Below are 15549 nucleotides of genomic sequence, written 5' to 3' on the forward strand. Positions count from 1 at the left end.
TGTGTGTGTGAGTATATATATATATATACCTGTAGTGAATGAGTATGAGTGTTTGTATGTGTGTGTGTGTATACTGGCAGTGTGTGAGTGTGTGTGTGTGAGTATATATATATATATATATACCTGTAGTGAATGAGTATGAGTGTTTGTATGCGTGTGTGTGTATACTGGCAGTGTGTGAGTGTGTGTGTGTGAGTATATATATATATATACCTGTAGTGAATGAGTATGAGTGTTTGTATGTGTGTGTGTGTATACTGGCAGTGTGTGAGTGTGTGTGTGTGAGTATATATATATATATATATACCTGTAGTGAATGAGTATGAGTGTTTGTATGTGTGTGTGTGTATACTGGCAGTGTGTGAGTGTGTGTGTGTGTGAGTATATATATATATATATACCTGTAGTGAATGAGTATGAGTGTTTGTATGTGTGTGTGTGTATACTGGCAGTGTGTGAGTGTGTGTGTGTGAGTATATATATATATATACCTGTAGTGAATGAGTATGAGTGTTTGTATGTGTGTGTGTGTATACTGGCAGTGTGTGAGTGTGTGTGTGTGAGTATATATATATATATATATACCTGTAGTGAATGAGTATGAGTGTTTGTATGTGTGTGTGTGTATACTGGCAGTGTGTGAGTGTGTGTGTGTGTGAGTATATATATATATATACCTGTAGTGAATGAGTATGAGTGTTTGTATGTGTGTGTGTGTATACTGGCAGTGTGTGAGTGTGTGTGTGTGAGTATATATATATATATATATATATATACCTGTAGTGAATGAGTATGAGTGTTTGTATGAGTGTGTGTGTATACTGGCAGTGTGTGAGTGTGTGTGTGTGTGAGTATATATATATATATACCTGTAGTGAATGAGTATGAGTGTTTGTATGTGTGTGTGTGTATACTGGCAGTGTGTGAGTGTGTGTGTGTGAGTATATATATATATATATATACCTGTAGTGAATGAGTATGAGTGTTTGTATGTGTGTGTGTGTATACTGGCAGTGTGTGAGTGTGTGTGTGTGAGTATATATATATATATACCTGTAGTGAATGAGTATGAGTGTTTGTATGTGTGTGTGTGTATACTGGCAGTGTGTGAGTGTGTGTGTGTGAGTATATATATATATATACCTGTAGTGAATGAGTATGAGTGTTTGTATGTGTGTGTGTGTATACTGGCAGTGTGTGAGTGTGTGTGTAAGTGTGTATATATACCTGTAGTGAATGAGTATGAGTGTGTGTGTGTGTGTGTGTAAGTGTGTGTGTGTGTTTGTGTGTATACTGGCAGTGTGGGAGGGTGTGTGTAAGTGTGTATATATACCTGTAGTGAATGAGTATGAGTGTGTGTGTGTGTGTGTAAGTGTGTGTGTGTGTTTGTGTAAGTGTGTATATATACCTGTAGTGAATGAGTATGAGTGTGTGTGTGTGTATATACCTGTAGTGAATGAGTATGAGTGTGTGTGTGTTTGTGTGTGTGTGTGTGTGTATATACCTGTAGTGAATGAGTATGAGTGTGTGTGTTTAAGTTTGTACCTTTACTGTGTGTGTGTGTGTGTGTGTGTGTGTGTGAGAATGTGTATACTGGCAGTGTGTCAGGGTGGCACGGTTCACAAAACCCACAGTTCGGTTCGTATCACGGTTTTAGGGTCACGGTTTTCGGTTCTGTACAGTTCTTGTTATTTTTTCTTTAAATCTTCAACACTCCAGAAATTTCCTTCAGCATTTGATATATAGCTTATTAGCTTAATTATCCACAATTTAGGATACAGTATAAACATTTTTGTAATGTAATCATGCACTGAATTTGACTTGACTTTAATCACATTATTGGGAGCATCTCTGAGTTAAAGCTAGGTGAGATTTTGATACAGCAAGAGAGAAGACATTCCTAACCGGCTCTCTCCTGTTTGTGCTTATCGACACATTGGCGTGATGTCTTCTCAAATAAACTGTTATATTAGAAGTGTTGCCATTAGCATGTTGAATGCATTTTGCACAATGCTTGCACACAGTCGCAGTTCTATCTACTGTTTTATTTCCGTTGTCATCGTAAGTACCATTAAAAATGTTCCCACACACCGGATTTGAACGACGCGGGCGCATCCGCCAACTCCGGCAAGCCTTCATTATCTCCTCCACCTGCCATTTCTGCAGCACTCCTTACTCAACTTTTACTGTCTATGTTCACGCAAAACTGTCTGAGGCGAAACTGAGCACGGGGCTACATTGCGCATGCGTCGAACCGTGCGACTCACACACGAACCAAACCGAGACAAGCGAACCGAACGGTTTGGGTGTTTTTCCATGTACCGTGCCACCCCTAGTAAGTGTGTATATATACCTTTAGTAAACGAGTATGAGTGTGTGTGTTTAAGTTTGTACCTGTAGTGTGTGTGTGTGTGTGTGCATGTGTATACTGGCCGTGTGAGTGTGTGTGTGAGTGTGTATATATACCTCTGGTTAATGTGTATGATTGTGTGTGTGTACCTGTAGTGTGTGTGTGTGTGTGTGTGTGTGTGAGTGTGTATATATACCTCTGGTTAATGTGTATGATTGTGTGTGTGTGTGTACCTGTAGTGTGTGTGTGTGTGTGTGTGTGTGTGTGTGTGTGTATATATTCCTCTGGTTAATGTGTATGATTGTGTGTGTGTACCTGTAGTGTGTGTGTGTGTGTGTGAGAATGTGTATAATGGCAGTGTGTGAGCGTGTGTGTGAGTGTGTATATATACCTGTAGTAAATGAGTATGAGTGTGTGTATATGAGTGTGTAGTAAATGAGTATGAGTGTGTGAGTGCGTGTGAGTGAGTACCTGCAGTGTGTGTGTGTCTAGGACTGGCTTTCCTGTTGCCCTTAGCGTTACTCAGGTCAGCATTAGCCCCATTGATATAAACGCAGAAGCCCTGTTCCAGTTGTTCTAACTGCACCTGCCTCTGGCCCTTCACCTGCAGCTTCCGCAGAGCCCTGACATACACACACACACACACACACACACACACACACACACACACACACACACACACACACCACTGCGTGTTACCTTTTCACACATTTACACAAAAATAACAAACTTGTTTACACATCAGGGCTGTGCTTGTCATTTGACCCGTGTGTGTGTTTGTGTGTGTGTGTGTGTGTGTGTGTGTGTTCACCTGTTCCTGTGTTGCAGGCCGATTAAATATTCATTCAGTTGCTCTTTTACAGATGGCTGTTTTGCGGCATCACCTCTTCTGGCATCCTACACACACACACACACACACACACACACACACACACACACACACACACAGACACACAGACTGTTCTGATCATTGATCTTGTAAGGGCTTGGTGTACGGGGAGTGGCCACACTTGTTCATGAGCAGGTCACATGACCGTGCCATGTCTGTAGTGTGTATGTGTGCTGGATAACATCCAGAGGAGAACCTTTTCTCTCCATTGTCTCTCTCAGTCTCACAGGGAGAGCTAAAGGAGAACGCAACATTTATTCACATCAACCTTACACCCAAATGTGTGAGTGTGTGTGAGTGTGTGTTCGCTGCGTCCCTGCTACCATTTAAACTTCCAGCCAATCAGCCAATTACAATCCAGTATTCCCTCTGACCAGGGGGTGGGGTCAAATTAACCAAAAGATCCACGAATATCACACTTATATATCATATATATATTATATTACACAGAGAGAAGTAAGAAGAGTACAGGTCTGTTAGCAAGGGTCTCCTCAAGACAGCGAGATGCCCTGGAGTTGGACGAGAGACTGACAGGAAGACCAGAGAAATACAGAACAAGGAGAGGAAGAACAGAAAAGAGACAGACAGAGGGAGAGGGAGAGAAAGAAGTGTTTATTGAAAGACAGAAGGATTACCTGGCCGAGAGAGAGAGAGAGAGAGAGAGAGAGAGAGAGAGAGAGAGAGAGAGAGACTTATAAAAAGAAAGAAAAAAAAAGAAAAGAAAGACCCCAAGAGGGGCTGCTTGGCGATAACGAGGCTTGAACCCCTGACCTTCCGATCAGTAACCAAGTACCTTAACCACTGGGATCCCACTCTACTATAGAGAGATGATTATTAATCACAAAAAAGAGAATCACTGATTAATACAGGCAGAAGTCCTCTACTGGTGTAACAGTAATACCTGTTACATCTCTTCCCAAAACAATGATTCCCACTTACATTTATGGCATTTAGCAGACAGCCTTATCCATATTCTGTTAGTGATTCCTGTTACAGTACTTTCTTTTACAGTGATTCTGCCCATAACCAGAGCGACTTACAACCTTCCAATCCAGAGCCCAATGCCTTAACCCCCCTGAGCGACCACCTCCCGTTACAGCGCTTCCTGTTACACTGATTTCATCACAGTGCTTCATGTTACAGTGTTTCATGTTACAGTGTGTCTGCATAATTTAAATACTATTATTATTATTTACCTTCACCAACAAAATCCCACACCGTTGTGAGAGTTGACGCGACTCAAAAGTTCCAACAGTGCGCATTACATGTACCAGGTTTGAGTTTTTCATTTTGTGTTCAGTGGTTTTGAGTGGAAGATCTGCTATAGAGCTCCAACCCTATTGAACACCTTTGGGAGGAATGTGAACGCTGACTGCACCCCAGGTCTTCTCACCTACATCACCACCTGACTTTACTAACACCCTTGGGTCTGATTGAATCTCCACAACATCTATCAGAACATCTTCCCAGAAGACAGAAGAGTGGAGCTGTTTTGATGTGTCAATGTGAAATGCAAATCTTCAAAAAAGAAACACATGTCAAACTAAAGGACAGCAACAGTAGCCGTGTTAATGTCTGATTGAACCCTTGACTAACAGAAACGAAGGCATAGTGGTAGGGTTTGGAGAGAGAGGATAACAGCCCGAGGAGTTTGAGGAGCACTGACGAGGAGCAAAGTAATACATCAGCCATGACTACATGATAAACGTCGCACTGGGTTTGTTCCTGTTCCTTTCAAATTCGGCCAATAGTACGGAAGTAGTAGCTCAGTGGTTCAGACACAAGACTTCTGATCAGAAGGTCATGAGTTCAAATCCCTTGACATTTGAACTGCTGTGTTAATGGCGTAAATGCAAGGAACTACGAGAGAAACTTCAGTGCAGCTTATCGTCAGTGGAGGACCAGGATGGAACAATTACCAATCACCTATTAATGCTGTTCTCTTCCTTCAAACTTTATACTGACAAGAGTGTGTGTAAGTAAGTTTTCTGTAAAATGGGTTCTGAAGATGTTTTAGAACCAGGAGGAATGCATGTTAACAAAGTCTTAGAGCTTAATATTTAACACTATTGCTGGGGCCAAGCGATTACGCCAGGTCATATGATGGTGGGTTATCACATCAATCTGATGTGTTAATATGGATAGATGAATGCATTGGTGGGCGGTCAGTTCCAGCAAAGTCTTCTCTGCTGGCCTAAACACTATCAGAAGCACTGACCTACATTTGCAACCGAAATTCTAATAGTTGTTCCATAAAATTGTATTAATTATTATTATTATTCATTTATACCCATCAGTTTCTTCTCTTCATGTCGTAGTGTTTCTCTCGGCTGCACTGCTTCAGTACGTGTATGTGGATGTTAAATTTTTTTGTCCAATCAGATTTCAGCCTCTATGTGCTGCCATGTCAATCTAATCTGCCCAGAGCCTTCAGAATCAGTACTGCTGGCCTTTTTACTATAGAGAACATTACCAACAGCTCCAGAATAGCATCAGCACTGTTCCGTCCTCTGAGTGGTCGGTCAGAGGGAAACTGTTACAGCCGAGTTCGACTGGTAAAACACGTGTGAAGCTCTGCACACATTAATACGTCTGCGTTAGACTTTTTTATACCTACGGAGGAAGAGAAATTAATTTGGTCTCAGACATTTAAAAATCCATTGTGTAGAAAAGCGAGACATGGTGAGGAGGTCACCAACCCTGAAGCTCGCTAGCGTGTCTCAGCCCGGGAAAGGGTTTGTTCTGCACTTCCAGACCAGTGAATACGAGCGCTACCACTGGATTACAGCCTCTGGGGGGCGCTGCACATTATGAGTCTGCATCTCTGGTGAGTAGGTTGTGTTTTATTTACATTTTAATGTTTTTCTCATGTTATTAGATAAATATTGATTGTGAACTGCTCCAGATGTTGTAGGTGCACAGTTGTGGTTGTAGTGTAGAGGTTTGAAGTCTTAACTGGGTTTGTTGTTTTAGTAAAATGGTTTTTACCTCCAGATGTGAAACATCTCTCTTTAATGCCACGTGTTGTTATTTTGTGTTTTTGTACATTATTGATGGTTTCTATAATTGTGATGTGATAGTGGTGTATTAAGAGAAGTCGAGTACGTCCACACTGAAGGTCCAGGTACCAAATACACAGCCACCAATGTATAAATGTATGGATGTATGTACAGATGGATGGATGTATAGATGGATGGATGTATGTATGTATAGATGTATGTATGTATGTATAGATAGATGTATGTATAGATGGATGGATGTATAGATGTATGTATAGATGGATGTATAGATGTATGTACAGATGGATGGATGTATAGATGGATGTATGTATGTATGTATAGATGGATGGATGTATAGATGAATGTACAGATGGATGTATAGATGTATGTATAGATGGATGTATAGATGGATGTATAGATGGATGTACAGATGGATGTACAGATGGATGTACAGATGGATGGATGTATGTATGTATAGATGGATGTATGTATGTATAGATAGATGTATGTATAGATGGATGGATGGATGTATAGATGTATGTATAGATGGATGTACAGATGGATGTATAGATGTATAGATGGATGTATGTATAGACAGATGTATGTATAGATGGATGTACAGATGGATGGATGGATGTATAGATGTATGTATAGATGGATGGATGTATAGATGTATGTATAGATGTATGTATAGATGGATGTATGTATAGATGTATGTATAGATGGATGGATGTATAGATGTATGTATAGATGGATGTATAGATGGATGTATGTATAGATGTATGTATAGATGGATGTATGTATAGATGTATGTATAGATGGATGTATGTATAGATGTATGTATAGATGGATGTATGTATAGATGTATGTATAGATGGATGTATGTATAGATGGATGTATGTATAGATGGATGTATAGATGGATGTATAGATGGATGGATGTATAGATGTATGTATAGATGGATGTATGTATAGATGTATGTATAGATGGATGTATGTATAGATGTATGTATAGATGGATGTATGTATAGATGTATGTATAGATGGATGTATGTATAGATGGATGTATGTATAGATGTATGTATAGATGGATGTACAGATGGATGTATAGATGTATGTATAGATGGATGTATGTATAGATGTATGTATAGATGAATGTATAGATGGATGTATAGATGGATGTATGTATAGATGTATGTATGTATAGATGTATGTATAGATGGATGTATGTATAGATGGATGTATAGCTGGATGTATAGATGGATGTATAGATGGATGTATGTATAGATGTATGTATGTATAGATGTATGTATAGATGGATGTATGTATAGATGTATGTATAGATGGATGTATGTATAGATGGATGTATGTATAGATGGATGTATAGATGGATGGATGTATAGATGTATGTATAGATGTATGTATAGATGGATGTATGTATAGATGTATGTATAGATGGATGTATGTATAGATGTATGTATAGATGGATGTATGTATAGATGTATGTATAGATGGATGTATGTATAGATGTATGTATAGATGGATGTACAGATGGATGTATAGATGTATGTATAGATGGATGTATGTATAGATGAATGTATAGATGGATGTATGTATAGATGTATGTATGTATAGATGTATGTATGTATAGATGTATGTATAGATGTATGTATAGATGAATGTATAGATGGATGTATAGATGGATGTATGTATAGATGTATGTATGTATAGATGTATGTATAGATGGATGTATGTATAGATGTATGTATAGATGAATGTATAGATGGATGTATAGATGGATGTATGTATAGATGTATGTATGTATAGATGTATGTATAGATGGATGTATGTATAGATGAATGTATAGATGGATGTATAGATGTATGTATGTATAGATGGATGTATGGATGGATGTATAGATGGATGTATAGATGGATGTATGTATAGATGGATGTACAGATGGATGTATAGATGTATGTATAGATGGATGTATGTATAGATGGATGGATGTATAGATGGATGTATGTATAGACAGATGTATGTATAGACAGATGTATGTATAGATGGATGTATGTATAGATGGATGTATGTATAGATGGATGTACAGATGGATGGATGGATGGATGTATAGATGGATGTACAGATGGATGGATGGATGTACAGATGGATGTATGTATAGACAGATGTATGTATAGATGTATGTATAGATGGATGGACAGATGGATGTACAGATGGATGGATGTACAGATGGATGAATGTATAGATGGATGGATGTATAGATGGATGTGCAGATGGATGGATGTATAGATGTATGTATGTATAGATGGATGATGTATAGAGGGATGTGCAGATGGATGTATGTATAGACAGATGTATGTATAGATGGATGTACAGATGGATGTACAGATGTATAGATGGATGTACAGATGGATGTATGTATAGATGGATGGATGTATAGACAGATGTATGTATAGATGGATGTACAGATGTATAGATGGATGTACAGATGGATGTATGTATAGATGGATGGATGTATAGACAGATGTATGTATAGATGGATGTACAGATGGATGTACAGATGTATAGATGGATGTACAGATGGATGTATGTATAGACAGATGTATGTATAGATGGATGTACAGATGTATAGATGGATGTACAGATGGATGTACAGATGTATAGATGGATGTACAGATGGATGTATGTATAGATGGATGGATGTATAGATGGATGTGCAGATGGATGGATGTATAGATGTATGTATGTATAGATGTATGTATGTATAGAGGGATGTGCAGATGGATGTATGTATAGATGGATGTATGTATAGATGGATGGATGTATAGATGGATGTGCAGATGGATGTATGAATAGATGTATGTATGTATGTATGTATAGATGGATGTATGTATAGATGGATGGAAGAGGATTATGAAAGAGGATTTGGACTGGAATTAATATCAACACACTGCTACAATGTGCTTAAGTCCTCAGTTTGCATGAAAAGTTCAGCAATGAAACATGACTGAACAGCACCTCAACACTGATGGAACTGTAATGAATGGACAGTCGGTGTTGAGGATGAGGCTCAGGACATTTCAGGGAGTTTTCCTTCACCACAATCGTGCTCATTAAGGATAAATGTATAAGGAAAAAACGTATATGCTTATAGATGTACGTATGCCTGTATAGATGGCTAGAGATAGCTTTATTTACTTAAAGGTATCTCTATCACACACACACACACACACACACACACACACACACACACACACACACACACACACACACTTTATTCAGCTCAGTGTTATGCCTCACCTCTCTGTCCGCCTCGGGCTTCCAGTGAGAGATCCGATCACATGCCCCTGCTACGGCCCGCGCATATACACACACACACACACACACACACACACACACACACACACAAGAAGAAAATAAAACATTATTAGCTCCAATCCACAGCGAGTAAATCTATCTAATAAGCGGGGAAGTGGTTGTACCCGGCAGATACCCCAGACCTGGCGGTGATCCCGCACCGCTGCTCCCGCATGAGGGTAAACTCTACACCGCGGCTCAGGTTTGGGCCTAACACACTCGAATACATATTCCATCCATGATAAAGACTTTCCGCTCTCTGACACTCACAGCTTTATGGCTGTGTCCTCATCACAGTTCTACAGATCAATTCTGCTCAAATCATCTACAGTAAAAACAAAAACTCCTGATCCAGAGACCGGGGCGGGACTGGGGCGGGACCGGGGCAGAACCGGGGCGGTACAGGGGCGGGATCGGGGCGGGAGCAAGGCGTCAGGCGACCCGGGGAGCTCGGGTACAACCATAGCGAAGCTTATTAAAGCGCAGAACCTCATGTTCTACAGATGTGTTTATTACACGTATAAAAGCGGTCTATTATAGAGAGAAACCAGTGAACTCACGTTTCATGACAGGAATTTACTCAGAACACCGCTCAGTGTCGACACACGGCTCCATGTTCAACCGTCCGCTGTTTACTGGTAACCATGGAAACGCACTGACCAATCATAGAGCGCCTCTCTTTCTTTCCGTCGCTCACGTGGACGCAGGCATCGATAGGGTCACAAAACGGCGTCACACCTAGTGCGCGTGCTGGTGAAACCGTGGCAACGCGTTGGTAACCGTGGCAACCTGCGAACCAATCACACAGCGCACCAAACGGATTGGCGAGGACGACAACGGAATGGACCAATCACAGAGCTCTTACACGGGATAAGCAGACAGTTGGCCAATCACATTGCGGCTCCCCTCACAGTCCCGCGTGGATTCCCCTCATTCTGGAGCCGGTCACCATGGAAGCTGGTTAACAAGGAAACGCGCTGACCAATCACACGTCACTCTCCCCATAACCACGCCCACTCCTCTCACGGCTGTCATAGTTCGTTTTGCAGGTTTTGTTCAACACCATGAATATGAACGCAGTTATATCCAATCAATCAATCAATCAATCAATCAATAAATAAACAGAGAAAGGCTTTGTGTGGTCCACTTCCAAATTTCACACGTTTTTATTAGTTATAAATTGTAGCATCTTAATATAAAACCAGACAAAAGGAATCAGAAATAATCACCGCAGGGGAAAAACTGTAAACCTAAAAACAAAAACAAGTCACAGCAGATAAAATAACCTCAGACTGCAGATTAATCTGTATTAAATTACACAGGGGGGAAGGGGGGGTAGAGGAAAAGAGCAAGAGAGTCGGATAGAGAGAGAGAGAATGATAGAGGGATTCTGTATGTTAAGAAGGGGGGGGGAGAGAGAGAGAGAGAATGATAGAGGGATTCTGTATGTTAAGAAGGGGGGGAGAGAGAGAGAGAGAGAGAGAGAGAGAGAGAATGATAGAGGGATTCTGTATGTTAAGAAGGGGGAGAGAGAGAGAGAGAGAGAGAGAGAGAGAGAGAGAGAGAGAGAGAGAGAGAGAGAGAGAGAATGATAGAGGGATTCTGTATGTTAAGAAGGGGGGGGAGAGAGAGAGAGAGAGAGAGAGAGGGAGAGAGAGAGAGAATGATAGAGGGATTCTGTATGTTAAGAAGGGGGGGGGAGAGAGAGAGAGAGAGAGAGAGAATGATAGAGGGATTCTGTATGTTAAGAAGGGGGGGGAGAGAGAGAGAGAGAGAGAGAGAGAGAGAGAGAGAGAGAGAGAGAGAGAGAGAGAGAGAGAGAGAGAGAGAGAGAGAGGGGGATTGTGTAGAAGAAGGAGAGACACACATGAGTAAAGGTGTAGAGTCTCTGTGCTGGAGTTAACCGTTGAAGCCTGGCCCTGATCTCTACCTCGTCCTGACATCATGTTATAGATATTTCCGTTTGTAAGGTCACACTGCTGCCATGGCGACAGATGTCTGGGATGCGTCTGGTGTGGCTTAAGAATAGCTATTAAAATACTGAAAAAAAGATCAAAAGAAATAAAAACAATAATTTAAATAGAAGATTTAGTTCTATTCTCTTAAAGTTTTTCTGGAGCCCTTTCAGTAAAATAACTCTGGAGCTGAGGGGTGTGAAGGAGGGTGTGGACATACGGACATCTGTCATGTTACAGAGAAGCCTAAAAATATAAAATGACCATCAGCTTCATCAGATCATCACAGATACAGTAAGGATTCTGGGAATAATACTTTTCACATCTATCCCAGCGCGTCACAGTTTCCCATCATGCCGTGCCGTGCTGTGCATAGGGGCCATGCTGGGCGATTATCAGTCCGGGCCCTGGGTTCTCCCTGCGTTCATGCTGCACTCTCAGGGACTCTGTGTCCTCCCGGACGCTACCAGTGTGGTGTTTCTACTCCACCATCATGCCGTGGGCTCGGACTCTGCAGTGAATTCGGTGTGCCCGTCCCCTCCCCCTGTCTTTCGCAGCTCCCGTTCCCTCCGTCGCCAGTCGTTCTCCCACTCCACGAAGGAGTCGAAGAGGCTCGGCCAGGCCTCGTCCTCGCTGTAGTTGCTCAGGTCGGACCCGACACTCTGCGTGAAGTTGAGGAACATGTTCCAGGTGTCGCGCGAGATGCCACGCACTCCGCACGGGTTCTCGGACAGGAAGTGGAGCCAGCGCTCGAGCACGGGCGGCGTGTCGAGCGTGAACACCAGCCTCCACAGGGCGATGGCGATGCAGCGCTGTAACGAGCGCTGACCCTCGCCGCAGTCTAATCCGAACTGGAACGTGAAGCGATACAGGTCCTTAAAGTTCTCCTCAGAGCGACAATCGTCCAACATGGCCGAGAAACGCTGAGAGATCCCGGGCACGGAGTCGGCATGGATCGCCTTACAGCCCTCCACGAACTCTTGTCTGCAGGGAGGGAGAGGGAGAGACAGGGTTAAAAGACCAGAGCACTACAAACAGATCATTTGGATAATCTAATAAATCTAAATCTGGTTTCTGGTTCAGGTGTAATGAGGTGTTATTTGCAAAGTCAATAAACTTGAATACTTGAATTGTGTTTTAATACCTCACCTTGTGAACTTGCACATGGTCGCAGCCTGAAACTTCCACGCAAGTACCAGTACCCTGAACTCGGCTGGGTCCACGTTTAGGTCGTTGCAAAAACGCTCCATTCCCTCTTCCAATATGGCGTCCTCATGCTCGTCCTTGTAACACACAAACATTTCCTCTATCCGTGCCAGAGAAAGCCCCTCCCCATCCTGCTCAGGCTCCTCCCTCTGCACGTCAGAAAGAGGCGTGGTCGCAGAGGTGTCCGTGGTAACCTCGGGTGACTTTGTGCCGTTGACATCGGCAGGAAGCCTGGCCTCCTCTTTGGGCCCACCTGCTCCTCCTCCGCTTCCTTTTTTGCCATGGGATTTCCCGGCATCCTTTTCACCACTTTTGCTGCCCAGAGAGGATGTGGGGTTTTTACATTTAGTCACACACTGGCCCATAGTGTTCCTCTCTCTCTCCTATTCCTCCTGTCTCTCTCTTCCTCTATCACGCCTTCTCCTTCCTGGTTCTCCTCCTCAGGCCCGCTCGGCTCCGGCTACACGCCACCTGACAGCGGTCACCATGACCTGAGAAATAACATCAAAAAAGACGATCTGTTACTGCGTTTCATCAAATCTGAATCAGTCACCATGTGCTACTGAATCTTAAACTTACATCCTGCTACTAACAACAAATCCCCATGACCTAAAACTCGTGGCCTACCGAATCAGAGTAGAATATAACTCTAGTTTTGCTATCAGAACTACCTGCCTCTAGATGATCTTGATCTACTCATCTGCAACCCGTAGCAGCGAGACTGCCGATGGGAAGTCATTTGGGACTGTACTATAAATAAACTCAGAAGTGTACACGAGCAGTCATTTTCAGATTAGTGCTAAATCACACATGCGTGATGTCGTTATGCGAATGAGTCACAGGGCGGGGCCACCGGCGTGTCTGGATAACGATTTGTGCTTGGCCGTGACTGGTGATCTGATGCGTTGTTGTGCAACAGCAACACTCCCTCATGTGTTTCAACACTCCTGCGGGGCTGAGTCAAAGGCGATGGGCTGGGTTAGATTCCTGAAAATTTGCCCACTCTGAGAAACTTTGCTCAGCTTTGCTGAGAAACAAGTGGAGTAACATCTCGCCACTACAGCACCACAAATCCTAGGCATGGCCTGCAGCTTCGAGAACCTCCACGCCTAACAGCACCATGACCCTTTACATCATCATCAAACCACCACCAACTACAAAACTTTACTTCCTCAACCAGCATGCACCAGAGTATGAGGTTCCACTGGAACACAATGCAAATCACCTCTTACAGGTAGTCTTGCGTTCACATTCCCAATGTTTCATGCAAAGTCTGTCCTGCTTCAGACTAAACTCAGTGTGATGCCCCTTTTTTTAAATCCTAATCAAGTCCTGATGCATTCAGAACCTTCAGCTATGGCTCAGACAGTGGACTTTGGTATATTAGGTATAAACTTAGACTTTCTATTATCTATTGACAGAAATATAGACCTGCTTCTGATCTCCATATAGTGATCCATCAGTGTCCATCAGTCTCCATACATTCTGTCGGGTTCAGCACCCAGAGATTTCATTGCAGTAGAACCCAGAAGCCAGAGTCATCTAAATGAAGAAGAGAATCTAAATCATCTGCCAGACGTCTCACTAAGTGGAACTGGATTCCAAATTCAGACATAAATCAGATCCACCAATGGTCCATGTTCCAGCACTAGAATCCGATTAAAACACCATGTCCATCTCAATCAGAACTGTCAGACACTATGTCCAACACAATCAGAATCGTACAGGGGGAATCAAACACCATGTACATTTTAAATCAGAACCATACAGGGAGAAACAGACACCATGTCCAATCAGAATCAGGACTGTACAGGGGGAAACAGACACCATGTCCAATCAGAATCAGGACTGTACAGGGGGAAACAGACACCATGTCCAATCAAAATCAGAACCATACAGGGGGAAACAGACACCATGTCCAATCAGAATCAGAACCCCATAGACTGCGGTGTCATCAACATATAATCAGACACCATGTCCAACTTATATATGGTGGAAATCAGACACCATGCCCAACTCCATCAGAACCACAGACACCATGTCTAACTACATAGTATAGTGAGAGTCAGTCACCATGTCCAACATGAATCAAAACCCCATAGACACCATGTCTAACGCACATATAGTGGGAATCAGACACCGTGTCCAACTCAATCAGAAACACCCTTAGACTCACATATAGTGGGAATCAGACACCATGTCCAACTCACATATGGTGGAAATCAGAAACTGTGTCCAACTCAATCAGAAACACCCTTAGACACCATGTCTAACTCACATATAGTGGGAATCAGACACCATGTCCAACTCAATCAGGAACAACCTTAGACACCATGTCCAACTCACACATAGTGGAAATCAGACACCATGTCCAACTCACATATAGTGGGAATCAGACACCATATCCAACTCACACATAGTGGAAATCAGACACCATGTCCAACTCACACATAGTGGAAATCAGACACCATGTCCAACTCACACATAGTGGAAATCAGACACCATGTCCAACTCACACATAGTGGAAATCAGACACCATGTCCAACTCACACATAGTGGAAATCAGACACCATGTCCAACTCACACATAGTGGAAATCAGACACCATGTTCAACTTGATTAGAACCAGAGTTCCCAATTCAGACATCATACTCTACTTAAATTAGAGAGCTTGGATTTCAGCACTGCTTTGAAGGATATTCATCTCTTTATTCTAATCGTCTGAGGGGAAGTGTCGCACCCAGCCAAGAAACTCCAACATGAACGGTATCATCAGG

At 42.3% G+C, this 15549-nt stretch overlaps 1 protein-coding gene and 1 long non-coding RNA gene across 3 annotated transcripts in view; both read right to left on the reverse strand.

Annotated features, from left to right (window-relative positions):
• Positions 1-2796: 2796 nt before the first annotated feature.
• LOC310730664 lies at positions 2797-10006 on the reverse strand. Its single transcript, XR_014534892.1, has 4 exons — positions 9738-10006; positions 9556-9605; positions 3162-3247; positions 2797-2973 (listed from the first exon to the last, which is right to left on the reverse strand). It is a non-coding gene; the product is annotated as an uncharacterized lncRNA (long non-coding RNA).
• Positions 10007-10745: 739 nt separating this feature from the next.
• dcun1d3 (defective in cullin neddylation 1 domain containing 3) overlaps positions 10746-15549 on the reverse strand; it is a 7969-nt gene continuing 3165 nt past the window's right edge. Inside the window, exons 1-3 of one of the 2 annotated variants that reach the window (XM_083548587.1) lie at positions 14205-14496; positions 12717-13264; positions 10746-12551 (exon numbers count right to left, since the gene is read on the reverse strand). In XM_083548587.1, coding sequence (XP_083404713.1) covers positions 12059-12551; positions 12717-13138 — 915 coding nt within the window. In that variant the 5' untranslated portion in view covers positions 13139-13264; positions 14205-14496 and the 3' untranslated portion in view covers positions 10746-12058. Of the gene's footprint in view, positions 12552-12716; positions 13265-14204; positions 14497-15549 lie in introns of those variants that run through there. The other variant, XM_083548586.1, reaches the window with a different exon arrangement.

The sequence above is a fragment of the Silurus aristotelis genome (assembly GCF_946808225.1).
Source record: "Silurus aristotelis genome assembly, chromosome: 1".
Lineage (NCBI taxonomy): Eukaryota > Metazoa > Chordata > Actinopteri > Siluriformes > Siluridae > Silurus > Silurus aristotelis.